The 26,244-nt window shown below is 43.9% G+C and overlaps 1 protein-coding gene across 5 annotated transcripts in view; it reads right to left on the bottom strand.

Moving 5' to 3' along the window:
• LOC147879714 (uncharacterized) overlaps positions 1-26,244 on the bottom strand; it is a 90,167-nt gene that overhangs the window by 58,668 nt on the left and 5,255 nt on the right. For 2 of the 5 annotated variants that reach the window (XM_087371852.1, XM_087371853.1), the window contains exons 6-19: positions 18,245-18,393; positions 16,690-16,805; positions 9,603-9,665; positions 9,339-9,491; positions 8,941-9,155; positions 8,334-8,850; positions 7,591-7,677; positions 7,274-7,360; positions 7,033-7,110; positions 6,809-6,856; positions 6,582-6,659; positions 617-670; positions 399-458; positions 198-284 (exon numbers count right to left, since the gene is read on the bottom strand). In XM_087371852.1, the coding sequence (XP_087227978.1) occupies positions 198-284; positions 399-458; positions 617-670; positions 6,582-6,659; positions 6,809-6,856; positions 7,033-7,110; positions 7,274-7,360; positions 7,591-7,677; positions 8,334-8,850; positions 8,941-9,155; positions 9,339-9,491; positions 9,603-9,665; positions 16,690-16,805; positions 18,245-18,393 (1,792 nt within the window). The remainder of the gene's footprint in view (positions 1-197; positions 285-398; positions 459-616; positions 671-6,581; positions 6,660-6,808; positions 6,857-7,032; positions 7,111-7,273; positions 7,361-7,590; positions 7,678-8,333; positions 8,851-8,940; positions 9,156-9,338; positions 9,492-9,602; positions 9,666-16,689; positions 16,806-18,244; positions 18,394-26,244) is intronic. The other 3 variants (XM_087371854.1, XM_087371855.1, XM_087371856.1) reach the window with 3 other exon arrangements.

Raw genomic sequence — 26,244 nt, 5'->3', positions numbered from 1 at the left:
CTGAGGGGGGGCTGAGAGAGCCCCTCGATGATCTGAGAGAGCATATACCCCATGAATTTGTGTGCACTGTTTGTAGGCATAGAGCTTTCTATCATACTTCATTATGGTAAAGGTTCAAGTTGGAGTTCTTCCGAGTGAACAAACACCGCTGCGGTTCATAAGCTCTAATATATTGCAATTAAAAGAATGAAATTAACCTGCAGAGTGTACAAAAGGCGGGAGCGCACTCCAAAATGAGAAGCAAGAAGCAAACGAGCCTCCTCTGAATCCTTTTTGTTCAAATTCTGATCAGACAGAAAACACTTATTAGTGCATGTATACCATATTATTAATCAATCCAATCCTCATCATTGATTGTATGGATAAACAATATAACTGCCACTTCCCCAGGGACTTACTTGAAAGTCAGCCAAAATAGCTGGATGTGTTGGAAGCAAAGCAAGCAAGCTGTTTGCACCCTGAAAAAGGCAGTTGTTAGAGCTATGCAATGCATCACAAACAAGCCCAAAAAGCAGAGAGAGCAAAGGTTTACATAGAATTGTGTTTTTGAAGGAACAGGCCAGGTACAAGAGCATAGCAGTCTCATAACAATAGTGAAAACAATTGGATTACAGACCTCTCGTACGTTGCTGTCGCTTGCACTGGCCAACTTGAATAGGGTATCATAAAACTGGAAGGAAAAACAAACTTAGTTCAGCCAGTTAATGAGCTGTCAGTTAGGCAAATCCCTACCACTTTAACCAAAAGAATCATCCACAACATGGCAGCAAATCTCCCTCCATAACATACACCACAAGCTGAACCGCCCACACAATTTGGATCCAGACTACCAAAGGTGATACAAGATCACGCACGCAAACTCTCAGCAGGGGATCATGCCGTCACTCCTAGATAAGTATGTCTTCTAGTGTTTCAGCTACGCATAATACCTAGGCTATCATGACAAACTGAATCTAATTTAGCTATGATTGCCACGAGATTAAAAGGGCTGTCTTATAAAGGCATAATCTTCAAGGTTCCACAAAATATCATGTAAGGTGTAGGCTATGTATCTAAAGATTAAGGCTCTCTAAAAAGGAATAACGGGATTTCCTTTGCATTTACATGCTCCCTACTCCATGTGAGATACCTTCCCAGCTATATACTATCTCTGCATCTGCAAGTTGCATAGGACTATCTATGAAATGACAACTAGGGGTGTCTAACAAAGGCACATCTTCAAGCTCGACTAAATATCAAACTAAGAGCACACCATATAGCAAAGCTCCATGTCAAACCAACCTACCTCAAAAAAGAAGTTTCCTTTTCTAAGAGTTTGGGAAACCTGTATATAGATGAACTTATCATATTAAATCACTCCCTCCACCTCACTCTAAATCACCCCCCCTCTCTCTCTCTCTCTCTCTCTCTCTCCCCCTACCTCCAAAAAGAAGATTCCATTTCTAAGAGCTCGCTCTCAAAAAAGAAGATTCCATTTCTAAGAGCTCTTCCGTACATAGCCTCCCGTAGCTCTCCCGTCGTACTGTCCGTACCTTCCCGTACAGCCTCTCCAGTACCATCCCTTCCGTACAGCCTCCCCGTATCTTCCGTACAGCCTCTCCCTGTACAACCTCCCCCCTGTACACCTCCGTACCGTTTGTACCATACCACTCGTACAGACTCTCCCTTACATTCCGTACAGCCATACCTCCCGTACAGCCTCTTCCGTACATCCGTACAACCGTAACTCCGTACCTCCATACAACCGTACCTCCCATACATCCTCTCCTCTGTACAGCCTTACCTCTACCTGTCAACACCTCTCCATCCTCAATATCTCCCGTCCGTACCTAGTCTAGTTCTAGTCCTCCCTAACCCCGAGTTGGGCTAAACCCCCAACCCAACCCGGGGGTTAGGTTAAGCCAAGGGGTTCATCATACAACCAACTATGGATTGGCCTACCCTCTCCTCCAAGTCCCCCTCAACTCCTTCAACATCCATCAGGACTTGGTACTCTACAGTTGCAGCCATGACACCCTCTCCATACGCACGGAATTACCAACAAGAAGGCTCAAAATGGCCCATCCTTGGGCAACAAGATCAGATTTTTTATCTGCAGCAGGCAGTGAGAGAGCTACGATTGGAGCTGGCAGAAGTAAAGGCCCGACTTCACATCTTGGAAGGGCCTCGTAAGCAGGCAGTAATTGATGAGGCTGTAAAATCTTGTAAGGATTCCCCCCCTACCCCACAGCTAGTCTCTACAGTCAAAGATCTTGTTCACACTGAAGTACAAACTGCTAGGAAGGAAGTGTGTGCGGAAGTGCACAGCAAAGCAAGTAAGTCTGATATCCAAGCAGAGATTAAAGAACACGAAGCTAAATGTGATAATGCGCTAGATTAGAATAGGGGGGCTCCCAAAATATTGGTACAAAGAGGAGGATACATATAGTGAAATATTGACAAAGATCAAATCAAGTTTGCCCAACATCGAATGGGTGAATGATGATGAGCAGGATGATGACGACTCCAGGCCAGCTTCTATTTTGCACTATAGAGGTCATGCAATCCTTACACTGAAGTCAAAAGATATGCGGATCAAGCTTCTTCGACAATCTTACAAGCTGAAGGGCGCCAAAGTATGGATAGCAGAGAAGCTTACACAAACTCAACTCAAGATTAAGGCAACTGAATTAGCTAAAGTCAGGGCTGCCAGAAAGGATGGGAAATGGGCAGTTTACCGTGAAGGGGTAGCACTAATCAGAGAGTTTAAATCAAAACCAAAAGACTCTCAGTCTTAAACTGATGTATGGCTGTTTACTCTTCCAGAATATCATGTAGGTACTCTAAATACTTGGGGTTGCTTTTTGCACTCCTTGGGAGCTGCCATGTGCCCTCCCTAAAACAAGATGTACTAGAGGGTTTCTTGCTGTCTCATAGACCTTTTGGTCTCCAGTGGACGTTAATAGACTCTCTCTCTCTCTCTCTCTCTCTCTCTCTCTCTCTCTCTCTCTCTACCTCAAAAAAGAAGATTCCTTTTCTACGAGCTTGTATATAGATGAACTTATCATGTTAAATTACTCCCTCCCACCTAACTCTAAATCACCTCTCTCTCTCTCTCTCTCTCTCTCTCTCTCTCTCTCTCTCTGTGCCAGGTTTCGGATTCTGAGTTCCAGCTCTAGTCTCTCAGCCTACTTCAAATAGCACATGATATGTTTTTTACTTGATTTTGCTTGAGCTATTGGGCTTCTTTCTTTTTTCATCATAGTACGCAACGAGGGTCTTAGCGCGCCCTTTAGTCCAGCCCTTTGTGGCTTGTATGAGTTCTTTTCCCTTTTGGTGTGTTTTGCACTTTGTCCCATAGGCCCGCGAGGCCTTCCGGACACATCTCTCTCTCTCTCCCTCCCTCCCCCCCCCCCTCTCTCTCTCTCTCTCTCTCTCTCTCTCTCTCTCTACAACAGGACTCACGGAGGCAATGGCTGCAAGGACCCAAGCAAGAGTCAGAGACACGCCAAACTCGTTAGTGTACTGAGGCACTAATCACGCTAGGGGACCTTCTTTCCATGCTCACTAGACCAAATGCACACAAACAAGATCTTGGCTAGCTAATGGCAAGATCGGAATTGTTAATTCAAGAACTCTCCATAGAACCCATAGTTCTCGTTAAGAGGGGAGGAAAATTGTTCTTGATTCTGCCACAATCCTCCCCTTGGTTTTAACTATCCATTAAGCCGTATAAAAATTAGGACTATTTCTTAATTAGCCTAATCAAAATATCTATTAATTAGTGGAAGAAGGGATTGAGAGGGGCATAAACGAAGGCGATCATTGGGATGGTTACCTCACCCCCTTGGAACACAGGTTGTGAATTCAAATCCCTTTGGTACACATGAAAGAATACTTACCTTCCATGGGAGTGATTGTGGTACTTGTTCGCCGTAGGGCTACAGCCAAGAGACTACAGCAGGCTGTATATGTCAACAGCCGTCAGTACCCTATCACACAGTTTATGCAACCCCACCGGTCTCACACCGCCACTGCCCTCCTAGGGTTAACACTCTCATTGGCTTCTACACGGAGAGTTTACTCATATGTACCGATGCCATTATGGGCAGGATTATGGATTTTCTTTTGTATTCATTGTGGGTATCGATGCCCGCTTAGTGGCTCCACCCATCAGCAGCTTCTTTTAGTCTCATAAACCCCCCCCCCCTCTCTCTCTCTCTCTCTCTCTCTCTCTCTCTCTCTCTCTCTCTCTCTCTCTCTCTCTCTCTCTCTCTCTCTCGCTCGCTCGCTCGCTCGCTCGCTCAAAGGGACTCAGATATGATAATCTCACAAGCTGAAAGGGACTAAGATATGGATAGCCGAAGAACTCACGAGAGCTCAACTGAAGGATAAGGCCAAGGAATTAGCATAGGTTTGGGCTGCCACGAAGGATGATAAATGGGCAGTCTATCGTCTAGGAGTATCACTTATTAAAGAGTTTAACTCAAAACCAAAAGACTCTCAGTCTTAAACTGATGTATATATATGTATGTTTTATCTAGGTTATCACGTAGGTACTTTAAATAAAATGGAGCTGCCTTTGCACTCCTTGGGAGCTGCCCTGTGCCCTCCCTAAGCTGATGTACTAGTTGGTTTTCACGTTGTCCCATAGACCTCTTGGTCTCCCGTGGACATTAATAGACTCTCTCTCTCTCTCTCTCTCTCTCTCTCTCTCTCTCTCTGTGTGCATTGGTTAGTGAACAATGTGGGTACACCCACAAGGGAATTGGATAGTCCAAGAATTAGAATGTATGCATTTACCTCTAATGGCTTAAAGTGTTTGGATATTGTTTATGCAAGGTGCAAGACTTTGAAGAGTGCTAAATTTCCCAATTTTAAAGGGGAGAGCACAAGACAAGTGGCACCCCGATTGGGCCAAAGGCATTGAAGGCGCCCCACTTCTAGAACGTTTTTGAAGAAAAGCTCTGAATTCCGCTTTTGGGAAAGTCAAGAAAGCTCCAGCTTTGGGGAAGCAGGGAGGGGAGCTTTTAAAAAGCAAGTGCTTTCTGGCTACCCACCCCAGTCTATAAATTAAGGGCCTCTAGACTCTCAGTTGTATTGAGAACTGTACCTAGACTCTCCTCCCTTCTGAGCCGCCTTGCACAAAGAGATTTCTATTGCAATACAGACCTTCGCCGAGGGCTTGGGGAGCAGTCCCTAGTGCTGTGTTCTCTCTCTCACTCCTCCCGCTTTCTCTCTACACAGCCATCTACTTTACAGCCCCTTCATTGAGATTCTATCCCGCTGCTCGGAGTTTCCAGATTCTAGGTGAAGTCTTTCCCCATATGCAATTAGCCCCAGCATGAAGCGATTGAACACCCTCGCTGTGATTTGCATTCCACATGCTTCTAAGGCACGTTTCCCCAATGCAAACTGACGACAGCACTGCGATCGGACTACAAAAGGTGAGTTCGTGGTTTGGTTAAGGTTTCAGGATCGCACTAAAGGAGAAGGCTAATCAAAAAGTAGTCCACATTATCTTCAAATGACATCCCCACCAACCCCAACGATGGGTGTAGACCACAGTATAAACATATACATATCCACACAACCACACATACTTTATACAGAGGTCTTCGTACTGAGTTTCTGTAAGCATCCAGAGGGGAAGAGCACACTCAGCCACGACAAAGGCTAGCACTAAAGGAGATGGCTAATCAAAAAGCAGTCCATATTCTCTTCATTCCAGCTGCAACTGCTTGTGAAGACACTATGGTTTCATTTCAGTGTCTCCCAAACAAACATTTCTAAGCAAAAAATGCTTCCAAATATGATAGAAAAAATTTATCCCAGTTTTAATAATCCCCAACACTTCTGAGGAGGAATACAGCGTTGAAACGCATGATAGTCATACCAGAGATCAAGAACCATCAAATGCACTGTGGGGAATCAGTAAAAACAGTGAGCTGCAACAATTGTAAACATCCCCTCACACTGAGCATACCTTTATAAACAACAGCATTGTCTACAGCCTCATGGCAGAGAAAGTATGTGTCTCAACAAGGAAACCCCCAAATTAAACTACAATAGTCAAGTATTTGTCCTCAATTTCTATCATGGCTCTTAAGATGTACATGTTGAGTATTTATCAAGCACTTAAGAATAATGTCCATAACTTATTGCAGTCTCTCCTCCTATACAAACACTCTATGAACAAAGGCTGCTAGCACCACTAAACAAAGGCTGCTAATGCCATTAAAGATCAGCTAGATTAAACTTCAAAAACAATAATGCATGTTAAAATTTGCATGTCCACTCTGATAAGTACATATTTAAACCATCAAGACATGTTAAAACTTGGATACCACTTAGAAAAACCAAAACAAAACATACTCCTCGAAAATTATGACAACCGATTTCTTCAACAAAAAAACAACAAAACAAAACAGTAGGTTTAGTATGGGCATTTAGATAAACTAGATGGAAGATGGATGCTAGCATCTAAAAGCAAGAAAGCCGTATTAACATCTCACAATGCATTTTTCCATCGATTTAGAATGCTCACAGTCAAAAACCTCACTGGAGGACAAAGCTGACTACAAAAGCACTGCAAAGCATACCTTTACATTCTTAGATATCAAAATTCCAGGCATATGCTGCTCATCCATTGGTTTGACCATACGATCAACTATATTTATCTAAACCAACAAAACCCTTAGTTTAGAGCAATTGCAGGACAGCGGATGTTTCCAAATTTCAATACAGGAAAATCAGACAGTAGACCTAGTTCAAAACTACAGAGGTATTCGCCCATATAATTTCAGATAAAGAGGCAAACAAGTCTTACAGAAGCAGAGATAGTTTGCCCACCAATCAAGCCACATTGCCAAAGAACCTATAGCGCATATAACAAGTATCAACAGATCAGAAGACTTGCAAGCATCACTATAAATAACTTCATTAATCCAAAACTTCGACATCAGCCATGGTCAGCAGAACAATTGCAATTAGGGATTGTACAGAATGCATAGACATAACACGATATACTATTTCACATTAGCAAATCTGAACCTGTGAGTCTTGGACAAGTTCCCGATTTAAGTAAGTTAACCTAATCCTTGAGGCTGAATGCTCGAGCAGCTTTGCTACCTGTCAGAAAAAAACCACCTGAAGCCTGTGCATTGATGTATGTCTTCAGCGCACTGACGCTGCCTTAGTAAAAGTGTAAATAAACAGACTTTGCAGCACTCAACTCAGGTAGACAGAACACTCCAATTTAACTTGAAAGCTACAGGAAAGAAAGCCACTGCACCTTTGCACGAAGTGAAGATAAATACTCATTCGTATGGACTGCGACATCAAAACGTGTGGACTGCTTGTTGGCAGTACTCACCTGCAACTGACAAAAATAAGCTGAGTGACAGTTTTTTACTTCTTCTTTTTAAAACACACTGTGACAGTTTTTTACTTCTTTTTACAACACACTTACATTCTATCACGGACACATAAATCACTGAGATCAAGAAAGGAGAGAGAGAGAGAGAGAGAGAGAGAGAGAGAGAGAGAGAGAGAGAGAAGGGGGGGGGGGGGGGGGGGGGGGACTGTTTTGGGACTGGCTTGGACATATACCCCCAAAATAAAAGGCCTTCCTTGGAAGAAAGCAGTATGAGGCGGAACCGACCGAGAACATCTTCCTTCACATTTCAGTATGTACATCTGTGCAAAGCACGGAAACAAATTGATTTTTGAGACACACAAACTTGTTCTGAATTGCCAGTAGGTATAGTGGTTAGCTGCATAATGTGATTTTCCCCTTTGATGATCCATTTACAGGGATCATAGACTCGCACTACTTCCATACATCAGAGATCCCTGAAAGGCTCAAATCAATAATGCTGCAATATATCTAGATGAATCCAGGAACATGCCCAAACTCATCCTCTACAAGCACAACACAGTATGCATTTTCAATTTCATGATAGTCAGTCATAAGGTTGAAAACCATAAATTCCATCATGCATAGCAGGGACTAGCTCAAACCAATAATGCTGCAATGCATAAAGGACACAGAACAACTAAATTCATGGAGATTTCAATGATGTGCCAACCAACATTCCCAACGGGTTTGAGAAGTTTCCATAAAGAGGAGAAGGCCGCTCACATTCACTTATTACAAGCAAGTAGCAAAGCAAACACAGTTTGAACACTATAAACTTTGGTTAAGATAGATGTCCCAGAAAAACAAAAAGCGATGCTGAAAGAGTATTTTCAGCGCTTCCTGTCTCCATGCAAAAACCCCCTCAAATTGATCATATTCCAAAAATATAAACAAATTGGAATGTCTCCCACACCCAAACCCAAATAGTTTTTACCCTGAGAATTCTGAGGCAGCGGTCCACTTGATGAGCTTCCCCCATGTCTAATGAAGTACACCCAGCCATGTCGAAGTCAGAAAATCTGTTTTCAAAAGTTTTATTTCCATCCCCAACTTTTGAGCACACCACCTCCTTATCCTCCATCTTTTCAAAACTTTCACTGTTCCCCTCTCCCATGCTGCAGCTAGCTATGCTACTGCTTTCTGAGGTCTCACTGGATTTTATTCCTCCGAGATCAAGCGCTCTCATCAAATAGTTCATACATTCATCAATAAATCTTTGGCGTATAGCAGCAACATCGTCTTGCAAATCGTCAGAAAGAGAAGTGTGAATATCCCTGATCAGGTTGATACTTTGGTCAATGATGAGTTCTACTGGTGAGCACAGAGCTATTTGCCAAAGGTAAGGCAAGCCAACAAGTTCCAAATCTTGTGTCACTGTGACATCGTCAGTTCTTGTTCGTTTAAGCTTCTCTTCATTCTGATTCACCCACAAAAATAACCGCAAAAAACACCTAAACAGCCAGAACAAAGAGCAAGTTCAGTTTTACCAATTTCATTTAGAATCAAAAGGCCAATCAGACGACTTATAATGCAACAAATACCTCCACGCAGCCTGGGATAGGGATGCAGGATCCAGCTTAGTGATTTTGTTTGTAAGAATGTTTGCTTGTGCCTCAAAAGACAGTGCAGTCCACTTGTCAAGAACTTGACAAAACCAGATAAAACCCCTCTCTCCGTCCGTTACAGAGGCAGGAGCTTCAATCATGCAGTTCCAAAGCCTCTCTGCTGCTTCCAAAGAAAGACTTCCACCACCTGACTGCAATGTTCTCGCATTTAGAGAACCCAACGTGGACTATATGAGGATTAATAATCACTTAACATGAAGGAGTTGTTTGCATGGACTCATCAGTTGAAACACACATGTACCATGTTTAAAACAGTACCAGCATATTTATAACAACAAACAGAAAGACATTGTTAATCTCAAAAACTTCCTTACCTGCAAGGCAAAAAGTAAAAAATCGAGCCTCTCCTTCACTTGCTCATCATGAGTGTAATATGGGCTCACAATCTCACATGCCTTGGCGTCAGTCCCATTCCCAGAACAAGACAAGCGTGTTGCTGTCATATACTCTTCAAGACTGCTAACAACCTACCAGCACCTTGCCCAACTTAAAAGAGCTAAAAATGAAACAGGGAAAATTACAGATACAGCTATGCAAAAGGGTGCAAAATACAGTATTCAAAAAGTAACGTGACGCACCATATTAAGTAAGTCATGATCCTTAATTAACTGTTGCAGACGCATCTGCCGGGAAATTTCATCCTACAAATTCATCATAATCAATCAAAAATTGCCAAAGACCAAAAATGTATGGTTACCAATAAAATCCATATCACGTTGCTATAAAACAGATTAGAAGAAGCAGCTCAGTAACCAACAAGCACAGTGAGAACCCTTAAGAGAGAACAAATAACCACATACATCATAGCTAGTCATCTGCACCAAACTAAGAGAGTGATTGCCAAGGAGTTCAGCTCTCTATCACACACCGACCATTACCGACCATGCTCTATCACAAGGTTTATGCCACCGCAGCCTCGTACACCACCTGGCTCCCCTTTGAGCTTGACTCCTCTAAAGGATCATCGCAGTGATGCCACACCACAGCTTCCATCCTCTCCATGGGCTCAGACAATTTTATTATCCGTGTTTCTATGTTTATGTTGTATTCATCTAGGGTGTTGTTGCCTGCTAGGAGGCTCCACCCATTCAGCTCATTGTAGCTGGTTCTTTCATTCTCATGGACCCTTCGGTCTACCGAAAACTTCTGATAATTTTTCTTTCTTTCTTTTTTTCTGAAACCTTCAACATTGCGATCAAGTAACAGTAACCTATACATGCACAAACCCCTCGAGAGTTGAGGAAACCCTCAAAATATGGTACAATCATGGAACCATCCTCAAAACTCAAATTACTAGCTAGCAAAAACCAATTGACTCCACCACCTCTGTTAACAGGATAGATGCTACGCTAACTCAACATATCGAGATGAGCCAAGATCCCAATGCTCATAGATGGGAATCTACACTTTTTCAAGCACAACAATCGCCCATAGGCAAGCTTATGAAAAGCTGTTGACATCAAGTTTAGGAGGCTCTGCATGGAGTTTGTTAGCTACAGCCTGCCATAAGCCCCACTTGAACTTGGCATGAAATCAGCTTATGATGCCATGCTAGCACAAATATGGCATCTTCATGCTCGTGATGCTTTGGGCTGCATACCAATCGCCTAGATATCAATTTGGCTTAGATCTACCGTCTACCATAGGATTGACAAAGAGTAGTAAAGAAGAATTCTCCACCACCAAAAGTAATGGGAAAAAGGGTTGGAAAACCTTAGAATAGGCTCATAACACGTGGGACTTGACCCCAATTACCACTTGGCGAAGGTATTTGTAACAACCCTCACCAGGTTCGATCAACCCTAGACCCTGGTGGGGTATCCACGTCAACTCCATACCAAAAACCCTAGGAGAACATAGGCCAAGCCTACAAACACAACCCATCCAAGCCTGGGCATCCACCCTAGACTCAATCCATAAGGGTTGGCGCTAGCAGCTCACCTCCCAACCGTAGGCTCATCCAAGCCCACCCCCAGTTAGAGGTCCAAACCATCTGGAGAGAACCAGCCAGCCTTAGAGTCCAAACTTGCGTCCCATACCACAAGCCCTTTCCCCTAGCTACTACTCTATGGCCAATAGGTCCTAGTCACTGAGGATCGCATCCTCAGGACCCCATCAACTGAGCCCCTAGCCTACACTTATAGGCTAGGCCTCCTGCTTTATGTGGCTGTAGCCATCTAAAGCCAGCAACTCCTACTTTAGGGCTACCTAGGCTATATCTGGCTCCGCCCTAGCTTGGGGAACACTCCACCCAAGTTTAGCCACTCCTGAAGCTAGGCACCTCTTCTAGACCTCTTCGGCTACTTAGGTCTTAGCCCTAGGTTAGTCCTAACCCTTAGCTAGACCCCACGCTGACTCTACCGGTCTAGTCCAAGACCATGTCAGTCCTAGTTTAGGGTTTGCGAACCCATGGCTGGTTACATCTAGTGGGAATGTAACAATATTAATCACATGATGTGTGGCAACCTCCGCCCCATGGTTGCCCTATGACAATTGACCATGCACTACCAAACCTCCTGACATCTATCCATCCTCACATGTGTCATCACACATGTCACATAGGCATCATTGTTGGAAAAAGTGATGAACTATGGAGATAGTTCCTAGATTATCCTTGGGGTAATTTTGGGTTAGGATTACTTAAAGGTCAAAAACAGTGGTAGGTAGACCTTAGGCCCTAGGTTAGGACATCAATGATGTTATATCATGCATACCGGTTAGAGATTTTAAAGGAGGCACATGATGTGTCAAGCCCCCACATACAAGGAGATGGTTGCCAATGGCACCAATCCATTGGTCAATCTCATGTGGCCTCGCCATGTGTCACACATCATGTAGTCACCATGTCACTCACTTTAGAGCATCTATAGCATGTGTTTGATGCACTTTTAAAGGGCACTCTATGCCAATGTGCCACATAGGATGGGGTTGAGGCCCGGTCTTTTGTGAGAAGTCAGTAGGTAAGCTTCTCCTCACCTCATTGTGTGTTTGTAATCAGTTGCTGCATTCCCAACTGTATGCTTTTATTCTAGCCAATGTTGCCATTTCCATTGCAATTCACGTGTGTGTGTGCACATGTGAATTGCAATAAGTGTGTGTGCACATGTGCATTGCATCTATTCCTACTTGTATGGAGGGCACCACACGTCTAGCAAGCATCCCATGTTTCTTTCATCATGCATGTTGGGCTAAATCTTCATTTAAGGCATTGTTTAACCCTACGCATACCTTGCCCTAAGGGATTCAAGGGGTGAGTGGAGAGCCGACATGGAGACTCTTCAACTCCATGATATATCACGTGAATCTCCTTGGCTACATCGTGGTGAAAGGACTCTAGCGCTAGCCAATCATTTATAGAGGTTTTGGTTTCATTGGAGAGAAGGCTGCAGTGCCAACCCTTTTTCACTCACAGAACTCATTTGAATCGCATGCAAGCTGCAATAAAGCAATAGATATCTGGAATCGAAGGTGGAGGAACAAGGCAGAAAGATGAGCATTGAAATCCAATGGAAGAAATTTTTCATCGTGGCAACTGTCAACTTGATCATGCAGACAGACCTATGGGGGGTTGTCTCTGATACTCAGAAAAAGCCAAAGAACAACCAAGAATCTGAGCAAAAAAATGAGTGGATTCTCACAGGACTTTGTTGCAAGTGTTTTCAGCTCTTGGAGAATGTGTTTTTTTGTTCACAAACAGTTTCGTAACAGCTTTGTGGTTTTTGGTTTTCTTACCTGTGCGCCCATGCGGCCATGCGGATTTGGGGGGAATGTCGGGGTAAATCTTCACTTGGGACATTGTTTGGCCCTATGCATACCTTGCTCTCTAAGGGATTGAAGGGGTGATTAGGCCAGCCGACATGGTGTCTCTTCACTGCATGAAATATCACGTGAATCTGCATGGCTACAAAGTGGCTAAAGGACTCTAGCGCTGCTAGCCAATCAGGTTGCAGAGGTGTCAGTTTTATTGGACGGAAGGTGGTGATTGCAACCCTTTTTCACCTAGCACGCAGTCTGGAATTATCAGCATAGCTGGTTCGATGTCAGTCGTCTTTTTATCTTGCACTAGTATATGTAGCAGGCTTGCTGGTTTTGTAGGTCCTTAGTTTCTGAGTCCTGGTCGAAATCTTTTAAGGCAGGAAACGGTGAGCTGCTTCAGTCCAGTTTGATTCGAACAGTATTTTGTTAATTTGCTGTGTCAACTATCTCTTTCACATATTCCATTTCATATGACAATTGAAAGCGAGAAAGCTGTGCATTACGTAGTGTTTTGCACGTCATACTTTTAACTCTGAAAATCTATAAATGCATATTACCCTCGCCTGAATCAGTCTTCACTCGCCTAAAAGGCGGAGGGGACCTGGCACTCCACCATCGTACTTTTAACTCTGAAAATCTATAAATGCATATTACCCTCGCCTGAATCAGTCTCCACTCTCCTAAAAGGAGGGGGGACCTGGCACTCCACCAGCAAGGGCTGCCCTTCACTTCACATCTTCCCCTCTCACTACATGAGCTCCCAGACAACTGCCTAGAGCTGACCTTCCCCTTACTGCTGCCACAACAACTGTACATAAAGATAGGAACTGATTTTAAACATCCATGTTCACAAAAAGGGATTCAAATAACATAGAATATAATCTCTTTGTAGATTTTATGACAAGTCATTGCCAAAAACAACGTACCATGACCATAATATTCCTGTTTATCTATTTGGCCACCCGTCTAGAATGAAATTTTCATTTGAGATATGGTATCCTATCCTAGGTTAAGTTCTTGGCTTGACTTTCAAGCTTCGATAGCCTTAGCTTGGGTTTCACATAGAAAAGTTCACTTTTGATTGTAGTTTGAGTCTGCTACCCTTGCCAATCCCTAACCCTAGTGCTAAAGCTGCATCTCTCATGGACGAGATAGCGTTGCCTTATTTAATCAATGAAAATAACAAGTATTGCCTAATCACGACCCATTAAAAACTACATACAAAAGGCTGCTTGAGCAACCTCAATGCTTCAAATTGTTCACATCCATTAACCAGAGACCTTGATCCACACTGCTAAGTGGAGAGTCATGCAGTGTCACAAGACATTCAAATCATATGCTTAAAAACAAAAAGTGTTGACATAATGATTCCCATATCCAACAGGGCCACCAAATATGCAAATATATATCTAGATGAATCCAGGAACATGCTCAAACTCATCCTCTAAAAACATAACACAGTATGCAGTTTCATCTCATGATAGTCACTCATAAGGTTGAAAACCATAAACTCCATCACGCATAGCAGGGACTAGCTACTATAACATCCCCACATCAGCGCCCAACAATGGGTGTAGACCATAGTATAAAACATATGCTCTCACACATACAAATCCACACACCCACATACATGAGCATCCATTTATATAAAGATCTTCAGCACTCTGGAGGTGAAGGGCAGACTCACCCATGACAAAGGCTAGCACTAAAGGAGAAGGCTAATCAAAAAGTATATACCTTTGTAAGACTAGAGAATATCTAATCATACAGATTTAGATTTTTTGTTCTTCTAAAGTCCAAAAATCTACACAAAAATTAAAAGAGAAAACATTGCTTTGCTTGCTAGTATGTCTTCCTTTTGTTTTTCAAAATTTTTTTGTTACTCTCGTCTTCTCTTTCGTCATCAGTGCCCAAGCATAAGCAGCTATACTGAGTTTCTAAAGCCCCGCAGGCTATACTAGGCTAATCAAAGACTAGTCCGAATTCTCTTCATTCAAGCTACAACTCCTTGTGAAGACTACACGATTTCATTTGAGTCTCTCCCAAACGAGCGTCTAAGCAAACCCCCCCCCAACCCCCACAAAAAGGGCCCACCAAATATGCAAAGCGCAAACTCATGTCCTACCTTCTACTTAGGTAAATTGAATGGTGGATATTTATCTATATATAAAAAATCTATTAGGACAGAATCATCCCTCCAGTGTTCCTTTTCGACTTGAAAAGCACTTCTTCCCACTTATAAGACATGCAGGCTTGAACAAAATGGCACAACGGTTGACAGCTATTAAGTCCCAGATTTTTATATGCTCTTGAAATGGTTGTTTTGTAGCTTATTTTATTCGCATGGGATCCGAGAGAGCATAAGGATCTACAAGCGCTCCACCCGTGTCCAGTCTATATTTGACATGCAAGCCCCCAACAAGGGATGCCGATCCACGGGAAACCATCTGTACCACATCATATCATTCAGGCCGAGTTTGGTGCTTCTCCACTCCAGCTAGATGCAGCCTTTCAGACCATCACATATCTACACCGGGTTAGATCATATGGGGACTGCACATCAAGAAGACAGAGGTTGCCATGGTTGGCTCTCGATTCCTCCATGACGTTGGCAGCAAAGGGAGACGAGCGAGGTTGGTATGCACGAACTCACAGATGGTTTGTGAGACGGGGGTTTCACATCGATAGGATACCTCCTTCTCAATACAGTTTGGATGCCCCTCCAGTACTCCCACCCACCATCGCGATTGGGCCACACACCAACCAGGTCATTCGAGAGAATCTCCTGCAGCTACACACCTTTAGGACCTGGTTGGAGCCGAGGGAGCTTCCAGTGAAGCTGAGCTTCTACAAAGATCACTATCTTCGTATTTTGGAGACGGGATTCATCACACCACCAGGATACACTGAGCTACACATGACTCACTCACTATAGATCTCCATTGGACAGTTTCGGATATCATCACACCGCCTCCGCATAAAGAGCGGCAAAGCAGAGGGGATCCCTAGGGAACATCACATATGCACATTGTGCGACTGTCAAGAGGTTGAGTCGGAGGAGCATTTTATTTTCAGGTGCCCAGTGTACTACGAGATCCGAGGTCGCTACCACTGTCTCTTCAGAGACGGCTTCGGGCCCCTTTCCAGATTCCTCGCCTACCCAGATCAAAGATGCCTCATGGCCTTCATTCACGAGGGGGTCCGACACAGAGAGTACTTACTCAGGCGACGAGGCTTGGCCACACCACCAGACACCTCTCAGAGCAAGATCACAGAGTTCTTCCCATCAAGTGATATTGATCGTCCAGTCTCTAGCTGTAGACATGACAGAGACCCCGACCTGACGACCGCAGCACAACACGAGGCATCGAGGGGACACACAGATCACTCTGGGGGACCTCCCGTCACTGTTTAGACCCGGGACACGTCTCACAGGAGTCACGGTGGCTCTGGTCTTGAGTCGAGCCTCCTCCAAGAGACCGAGACGCATGGCACCCCTTGACAGATGCCAGCGTCCCATCACCGGCTACGCACCAGCCAAGGCGACATGACATACGGAGGATTCAGCTCCGCTCCACAGTCTTTTTCCTTTTCCTTTTCATTGTCACACCCAGATGTATTTGACTATGTATGATCAGATTTAGGACTCAGCACGGGTGATGATGCTCGTTTAGTAGCTCCACCCTTACTGTGGTTTGTATCAGGTTTTCTTTCAGTCTCATAGACCCATCGGTCTTCCGAAGACTCTAATAAAATTCTTTTCTTTCTTTCTTTCTTTCCTCTACCTATATAAAGCAAAGCAAATCATCCAAAAGTGAAACACTTAATACAGCTGTCATACATAACTTAGCATCTTTCCTAAAACATTTGGAAAACTCCGCAGTCAACGTCCAGAACAACTCTGCTTGCCTGGTAAAATGGTTTCTCGTTGTCCAGCCAGATAAAATCGCGGAGAAGTCTCAAAGATGGAATTACAGATTTGCCTTCCTTTATGTTTGCTAGACATCGAGATATGTAGACCTGCACTACGGGAGAAAAAAAAAAGGGACAAGTCAATGACATCAAAAATATCTTATTTTCCAGAAGCTTCCTGGTACGTAAAGTTACATCGACATAAGCAGTAGCACATTAGCTCAGGAACAATCTTACCATCTTTTAATTGTTTCATATCATCTCTGGCATTTGCAGACAAGAAAACAGTTGCTACAAACCCATCAAAAGCTTACAATAAATTGGAAAGTAGACCCAGCCTCCTAGGAAACACCAGAGCTCAAAGTCTAACATCACCCATTGGCGGAACTTATAGCAGAGCAGGTTCTCAGAGACAATTAGAAAATGCCTCCAAAAAATCCAACTACTGTCTACAATCAGAGGCAGTAGTATGCAACCTTATAGTCATGGGCTAAAGTACCCTGAAAATAGTATGCAACCTTATAATCATAGGCTAAAGTACCCTGACAATAGTTACCCTAAGCACCGGCAAACCAAAGCTTCTTAACCGATGCACACTATCCAACCTTGCCAATACTCAATTACTTGATATTACCAAGGAATACAAAAGCTGCTCCCAATAGTCAAACCTGGCTAAGGAACCAAGCCAGCAGAAAGAAGACACTCTCACAACTCAATATTAAGTTTCCTAAAACCTACCGACGAGCATGAGCAAGGACAGATCAGAAAGAAGTAGAGAGATTAACCCTCACACTCATTTCAATAAATGGAACATGGACTATACTGAAGGAATACATTTGTGCAGAGGTCAATACTCAAACCACTTGATATTACCAAGGAATACAAAAGCTGCTCCCAAAAGTCAAACCAGGCTATGAGAAACCTGGCTAAGGAACAAAGCCAGCAGAAAGAAACTCACCCTCAACACTGTCACAACTCAATATTAAGTTTTCTAAAACCTACCGACGAGCATGAGCAAGGACAGATCAGAAAGAAGTAGAGGAGATTAACCCTCACACTCGTTTCAATAAATGGAAAGTGGACTATACTGAAGGAATACATTTGTGCACAGGTCAATATCCTTTTTTTTTTAGCATTGTGAAGTTTTCATACAACATAAAAGACCTTCCCCAGACCCACTACTCTACCAGAGATGTTCTGACAAATTAAACAGGTAATTAGATACCCAGATATGGGGATACAAACATTCAAGAAATGAAAACGTCAACAAAGTAAGGTCCATTCATAAAAGCAAATAAACAATTGATGTACATGCAGAAAACAAAAACGAAAGAAAACTTGCAACATGTAGCAGACACAAACCAACATGACACCTTAAATTTTCCAAGTAGCCATCACAATCACAATCCTTCAGCATCCGACATCTATGATTGCCTAATCAAGAAAAGAAACTTATGATGCACTGATATAAACTTTGCTGTTGCCCAAATAGCAATCGTTGAGGCATGGCATCTAACAAACATACACCACTTCAGTGCACAAAACATCTTACAGCTATTGGAAAAGCTTCTCTGACCCACATCTTTGCTTGCACAATTTATTGAATCATAATGACCAAGAATCTCTGTGAAAGCTCCAGACTCCAAGATCTCTCCAGGTGCCTCACCCGATAGCATCATCTTCCACAAGAGCTCCAGCAATCTATATAACACACAAGTTTTACATGTAAGAAGATGCAAATTATGTGTCAAAAAGGGCATGCCCGTGAAAATAGTGTGAACAAAAAAACATATGCTTATGTCACATGCACAATTACATGAAACAACAAGGCCACCATTTCATCGACAACAGTCAAAACTATTAGCTATCTTATGAGATCCACATCATTAACATTCAGAAAACATCTCCATATGAATATGGTGTGAGGACGTCTATGGGTGAACAGAAATTTCAAATGGGGTATAAGCCTTCTCAACCAGCCTCAGCTTATGGTGTACCAGGTAGAACAATTCAGGGCAAAGATAATGTGGTAGCTGATGCTTTGTCTAGGCTTTGGTCTTGTCAATGTTATGCAGTCACTACTCTCTACAAGGATTGGATCCATGACATCCAAGAGGAATATATGGAGCATTCAGAATCTGCTGATATTTCCATGGCACTTCAAGACCCTCAATGTTTGGACTACCACAATATGCCTAAAGGAATGGATTGCTATAGTACTTGGATAGAGTTTATTTGGTCCCTCATTCCTCATTCAAAAATCACGTCTTGGCTGAGTTTCATAGCTCACCTATGGCAGGACATATTGGGCTAGGCAAGACCTATGAAAGGGCTAAACAAAGCTTCTATTGGAAGGGTCTGTGGAATGATGTAATGCAGTAAGTAAAGAGCTGTGAGCAATGCCAGCAAAATAGAACTGAGAACATTCATCCTGCTGGCCTATTAAATCTACCCATTCCTGAGGGTAAGTGGACACACATCAGCATGGATTTTATCATAGGATTGCCCACAACAGCAAAGGGATGGAATAGTATTTTGGTGGTGGTGGATAGAATGACCAAGACAGCTCACTTTATTCCTACCAAGACCACTTATTCTTCACAAGTGGCCAATCAGTTTGTGGAGTATATCTTCAAGTTGCATGGCCTTCCACAAGAGATTGTGAGTGATAGGGATGTAAAATTCATGAGTGGTTTTTGGAAAGAATTATTCTCTCAAATTGGAACAAAGTTGACCCCTAGTACAGCATATCATCCCCAAACAGATGGCCAATCAGAGAGAGTAAATAAGTGCGTAGAGGAATACTTGAGACACTTTTGCTTTAAGACACAAAAGTCTTGGGATACATGATTGTGTTTAGCAGAATTTTGCTACAACTCCACCCAGCACACCTCTATTGGCATGTCACCTTTTGAAGCATTATATGGATGCCAAGTTCAGTTACCCTCCACCATCAAAGATCAGATTTTGTTAAATCAGCATGCAAAAGATGAGGTGGATAGAATGCAAGCCATCCTACAGCTGGCCAAGGATAACCTTCTCAAAGCACAAGCTAGCATGAAGGAAAATGCAACAAATCTGCTCAGATAGCGCAGTCCATGAGAACCGTGCGACTGTCCTAATACACAACCTCTATTGGCAAACACCTGCAACTAGCCATCACCCTTGAAACCCTCACGTGAGAGACATTGTCTTGAACAACACATCTAGTACAAGGTTCTCATGAGACGACTCTAAATCTCTTTCATCTTCTGATTGATGGCACGTGGTGGCAAGAGATCAAAAGATGATCTCACGTTGCTTGTGGAATTGCCTTTGATGTAAGGGACTTGGCAGTGCTCACTTACAACCATCTACTTAAAGGGACACATCAATGCGTGTGGCTCCTGTAAGAAATCCTAGATTTACTATATTTAGAAATGTGCTAAGGAACAGAAAGGAGACTGAGATAGCAGAGAACAAGGAATAATTGTATTGCTTGAATGTCTGTAGGGTATCTGTTGTGTGTCATCCATACAATTGGACCTCTCTTATAAAGAGAGTCAAGAGTCACACATGAAAAGGTGTGTACTCCAAAGTGTATGTGCATGAAGAGGTGTGTACCCCTTGTGAAGGGTGTGACCCTTGATGAGAGGGTACATTACAATAGAAATGTCTCTTCAATAGAGTGTCTCTTGTGAAGGGTTGTGCCTCATAGGAAGTGTCCGTCGAAAGGGCAAGGGTTGTGCCTCATAGGAAGTGTCCCGTCGAAAGGGCATACCCTTCCACAAGTGTCCATTCATCAAACCATCCATAAGTCTAGAAATAGAGAAAGGAATACGTCACAGATCGTGACATCCCCTCCCACTCAAAATAAGACCCTGGTGGAGATAATGAACTGATGTAGAAAATATCACTGTAAATTCTCAAAATACTGTTGTAAAATGTCAGGGTACCGCTGTAAGTCTTCATCAGATTGCCAAGTAGCGTCGGAGTCGTCCATGACTAGCTGAGTAAAGATATGCTTTAGAGAGTGATGGTCTGTCTTGACCACAGAGTCGGCTCCCATGAGATAATGTTTCCAAGAGCGATAAGCATGTACAACGGCAAGAAACTCCTTATCATAAACCGAGTGTCGGGTTTGGATATCAGAATGTTTATGGCTGTCAAAAGCAATAACTCTGTCTTCTTGCATCAAGACTGCTCCTGTGGCGATGTTGGAAGCGTCGGTCATGACCTCAAATGGAAGGTTTGGGTAAGCAATAGCCATAACTGGTGTGGTAGTGAGTGCTTGCTTGAGTTATTGGAAACTATACTCTGTTTCGGGAAGCCACTGAAAAATTGTTGTGCTTTTTAATAATTCGGACATAGGAGCTGCGATTTCGGAAAACTAATAGACCTTTGTATGGTAGAAGTTTGCCAATCCAAGAAAAGAGCAGACATCATGAACATTCTTAGGAGTAACACAGTTTCTGATTACCTCGACCTTCTTGGGATCCACAGAGATGCCTTGAGCGGAAATAACATGTCCCAAATATTCGAGTTGGGTCTTGAAGAATTCACTCTTCTCAATGTTGATGAAGAGAGAATTTGCGCGGAGAACTTCAAAAACTTGGTGAAGATGTTGTTTGTGCTTATGTAGGGATCTGCTGAAAACGAGGATGTCATCGAGGTAAACGATGACGAACTTATCAAGGAAAGGCCTAAAGATGTCGTTCATTAGTGTCATGAATGTGGCCGGGGCATTGTTTAACCCAAAAGGCATGACCAAACATTCATAGTGTCCATACTTTGTTCGAAAAGCTGTCTTGTACTCATCGCCTTCTCGTATGCGAATTTGATGATAACTTGAACGAAGATCAATCTTTGAGAATTGTGTTGCATGTAGAAGTTGATCGAAAAGGTCATCAATGCGAGGCGATGGATACTTGTTTTTGATAGTGAGCTTGTTGAGGACTCGGTAGTCGATGCAGAGGCGCATTGACTTATTCTTTTTTTCCACAAGTAGTACAGGAGATCCGAAAGGGCTGCGACTGGGCCGAATGTAACCTTTGTCGAGTAGTTCGGTGACCTGTCGTTGGATTTCGTCATTTTGAGTGTAAGAAACCCGATAAGGAGGTTTCGACGGTGGATTACCGCCGGAAATAAGTTCGATTGGGTGATCCATTGGTCGTCGAGGTGGTAACTGCTTTAGCAATTCCTGTGGAAAAATATCCAGGTAGGGCTGGAAAAAAGGTTGGTTGAGGTATTTAGGAGGATCCTTTGTTGATGTCTCCTCTACTACCGTAACCAACAAAAGTAAAGTCTTTACTTGACGTTTACGAACCCACTTCTTTACTTGTAGGACAGAGGCAACTGGGGTTGAAGGAGAGTCCCTAGAACCAGTTAGCTCAATAAGTTTTCCCTAGTGGACAAACTGGATAGTATGGCTGCGAAAATCGATTGATGGATCATAGTCGTAGAGCCACTGTTGTCCAAGTATGACATCGTACCGAGAAAGAGGCATGATGTCGAAGTTCAACTTGTCCGTATAAAGTTAGATGCGAAAAGACAAGTTTTTGATCCTGGTGTTGCACAAGAAAGTAGTTCCATTTGCGAATTCAATCTGATAGTCCATGAGACCAGGACTTGTGGTCAACCGAAGTTTGTCGACCATAGAACTAGCTAGGAAGTTATGAGAACAGCCACTGTCGATGAGGATAGTGACCGTTGTTCCACGAATCGATCCTTGAACACAAAGTACTTGAGTGGCCAGGGAAGGTTCGGGGTTGCTGGCAAGGCTCAGGTGGATGGTATTTGCCATTCGAACAGCTTTGCCTTTCTTGTCTTGTGCTGGGGTAGCATCTTCTCTTTGGGAAGTGCTAGGTTCCATATTGGAATTTTGCTTTGGTCGCTTGGGATAATCGAACCATCTATGGTCGCCTGTACAGATGGTACAAAATCCTTTTGTGTTGGAGTTGTTCTTCTTGTCACTGGCCGCACCTTTATGTTAGGGATGTCGGTAATGACTTTGTGAAGAAGAAGAGACGTGATCCTTGAAGAAGTGCTTCTGTTGGAATCCAGCATATGATTTCTGAGTCTTCTGGGGATCTTGAGACTATCGCTGACCTTGATTACCGGAGTTTTTTCGAAACCTGGTGTTATCTTGAGGACGAGCACCTTTGGCCATAGTAGAGTTCTGTGTGCGATTAGCACTCCGCATACCTGTGTTTTGGAAATCTGTAATGCGCTCTGCGTAAGCAATAGTGCCAACTGTGGTGGTGATGTTTGCTTTAAGGACATCAATGCGTAACGAGGGATTTAGGCTTGAGATGAAAGCATGAAGGCGATCATCCTCAATTAAACCATCAATCTCCAGCACCAATGTGGTGAACTGAGAGATGTAGGAAGACAGGGAGCCCGTTTGCTCCAATTGTCGGAGTTTTGAACGTGCTTGGAAGTCCGCATTCGCACGTGTTCAAAACGTTCCCATGTAAACAGACTTTTGCCGTCCTTTAAGCGTCTTTGCCACCATAGAAAAGCTGTATCCTTGAGGAGGGAGGCCGCCAAGGCGATCTTTTTGCCTTCAGTGAGGTCAACAGTATCAAGATACTTGCGCATTTTTGTGAGCCATTGGTCAACTGTTCGACGATTGCGTTGACCAGTGTAGGCTTCCGGAAGTTTGATGTCAAGTCTTTTAGTTTTGGAAGCTTGAAGTAAATGGTAGAGGGCACGTAGTTCAGTGTTTTCTACCTCTAGTGGAAATGAATCCGCATAGTCGTCTGGTTGCGTCACGTCATCCTTTGTATGTGTGGTACTGCGAGAATCTTGAAGTTGTTGAACTTTCTGGACCAAGTCGGAGATGCTGTCCTGACGCTGGAAAATTTGAAGTTGCAGTAGTGATTCGCCTTGTATGTTGACTTCAGGGGTCTTTTTTGGACTTGAGTCTTTAATCTCTGGAGAGGCTTCATGCGAGCGTTGCGACATATCGAAGATCCCTGTGAGAAAAGCGCGAACTTGCGCTCTAGTTTGTACCATTCCTGGAAGAAGATTCGGGCTGCTCCCTGAGGTTGCTCACGTTGGAGGGGGCAGGCGAGGCAGGATGGAACCACCCGTGGAAGTCTGGTAAAGGAGGTCCTGTCTGAGGTAACACTGGTGATGCCGAAAGTGGTGTTACTGCTCGTGAGAGGACAGGAGTAGGTTGCAGAGTCCACGGATCTGAGAAGGGATAAGGAGATGCTATCGGAAGTGGAGGATATCCAGGAGGAGTGCCTTCAGAGTGTAAATATTGTCTTGGAGAAGGTACAACCTGTATAGGAGGATATCTGGGAGCTGAAGGAGGTGGAGAGTACCCTGGAGATGCCGAAGATGAGGGGTAAAATTCTCTCCAAAGATGGACAGCAAACTCTTGAGGAATATCGGGTTCTGGGTATCTTCGTGTCTCGTGGAACACAACCTGTACTGTGCTGAGGAAGTAATGTAACTGAGGTACCTCACGCAGAAGGTATAGGATGTGGTCCAAATCACTAGGAGGGCACCTGACACAGAAGACCCACGATGCAAAAGCTCTGAAATGGGCTGGTTTTGCAATCTGAACACGATATTGTGTGGTAGATGATGCCTGAGGTGTCCTTGAAATGCCGGGTGAATTACCAGGGGTTTCCATGCTTTAAGGGAGCGTCTTTCATTTGCTGTAATTTGATAATGACAAGAGAATCCTTAAAAGCAAAATGGAAATACTCCACCTGGCAATGATTTAATCTGCCAAATTGTTGCGTACAAGATCGCAGATCTGGGCCTGGTATTTAACAAGCTGTCTTCATTGCGATAGGAGGCTGAAACTGCTGCTGATCTGGCAGGAAAATGTAGCGAACCAAGGAGAGCAGGCTATCAATGGTGCAACAAGCTACAGGTACCCGATTCTGGATCGCAATAGGGGCTGGCGCACCAGGCTGCTGCTGTCATTGGAGACTGGCCAAACAGAAAAGGGCTGGCGAGGCTGGTGTTGCACACGTTGCAGGCTGGAAAGAAGCAGGGCTGCAAGGGCAAGGAAACTGGCAGCGAAAAAGGCGAGGGGCTGGCAGCGAAAATGGCACGGCTGGCAGCGAGATGGTGCGTGAAAACTGGCAGCAAGTTGGCGTGGGCTGGCAGCGAGATGACGAGGCCAAGGCGGGCAGCGAACCTCTGCGGGCTGGCAGCCATATGGCGAGGGCTGAGGCGGGCAGCGAACCTGCGCGGCTGGCAGCGAGATGGCGAGGGCTGAGGCGGGCAGACCCTGCGTGGGCTGCCAGCGAAATGGCGATGGCTGAGGCGGGCTGCTACTGCGTGGAAATCCATACGGTGCATGCAAATCCGTACGGAACGTCAAAGAGGTGCGCCCCTTTTTCGTTGGGGGCTGCCTAAGGTTGGGTGGTTGCCCAAAAATTAAATGGTGGGTTTAATTAACCCTAGGGTAACTAGGGTAAACCTAAGGTTTGGGGCTGGGTTTTCCATTTTAACCCCTCTAGGTACCCTTTTATAGGTGCTTGGTGCCTAAAAGGTGTGCCTATTCGAAGGGGTGTGACCCTTGGAATAGGTGCACCTTTTCATGAAGGGGTGTGTCCCTGTTTTTAATAGGGGTGTCCCTACATGAATAGGTGTGTCCTTTTGTCCACGATGGGGTGTGTCCCTTGAATGAGGAGTCGAGGCTCTTCATCAAAAGGTGTGTCCGATGGTGGAAAAGGTGCGTCCCTTGGTTTTGGGACAGCCCAAGCACCTGAAAAGACACGATTTTTGTGGTGTCCATTCACATCAACTCGTGATGTGTGGGAGATGGAGAGGCCATAGATGACTTTAGGCAGGGTTGGCGCTAAAAATTTTTACGCTCATCCTCTCTATCTCTTCCATGCACAATGTGCACGGATATCCTTCTAGCGGAAAAGATGTATCAGATCGGTGCTAGAAGGTGGGGGGCATTTCCTACAGGCAGGAGCGAGATTTGCTCTGATACCACTGTAAGAAATCCTAGATTTACTATATTTAGAAATGTGCTAAGGAACAGAAAGGAGACTGAGATAGCAGAGAACAAGGAATAATTGTATTGCTTGAATGTCTGTAGAGTATCTGTTGTGTGTCATCCATACAATTGGGCCTCTCTTATATAGAGAGTGAAGAGTCACACATGAAAAGGTGTGTACTCCAAAGTGTATGTGCATGAAGAGGTGTGTACCCCTTGTGAAGGGTGTGACCCTTGATGAGAGGGTACATGACAATAGGAATGTCTCTTCAACAGAGTGTCTCTTGTGAAGGGTTGTGCCTCATAGGAAGTGTCCCGTCGAAAGGGCAAGGGTTGTGCCTCATAGGAAGTGTCCCGTCGAAAGGGCATACCCTTCCACAAGTGTCCATTCATCAAACCATCCATAAGTCTAGAAATAGAGAAAGGAATACGTCACAGATCGTGACAGCTCCTAGGGGATGGTAGACTAGCAATTGCAGGGGAGACGCACTTTTAACAAAGACGGTATTGTAGACGCTAATTCTCTCACTAGCTATGCACATGCTATCTGAGAGCAATATACTATGGACATGCATAAGATTCATCATACCACACTCATA

The sequence above is a fragment of the Dipteris shenzhenensis genome, chromosome 33 (genome assembly GCF_047967505.1).
Source record: "Dipteris shenzhenensis isolate YYH24624 ecotype China chromosome 33, Dip_SZ_1.0, whole genome shotgun sequence".
Lineage (NCBI taxonomy): Eukaryota > Viridiplantae > Streptophyta > Polypodiopsida > Gleicheniales > Dipteridaceae > Dipteris > Dipteris shenzhenensis.
This window is presented reverse-complemented; position numbering and strand designations above follow the sequence as displayed.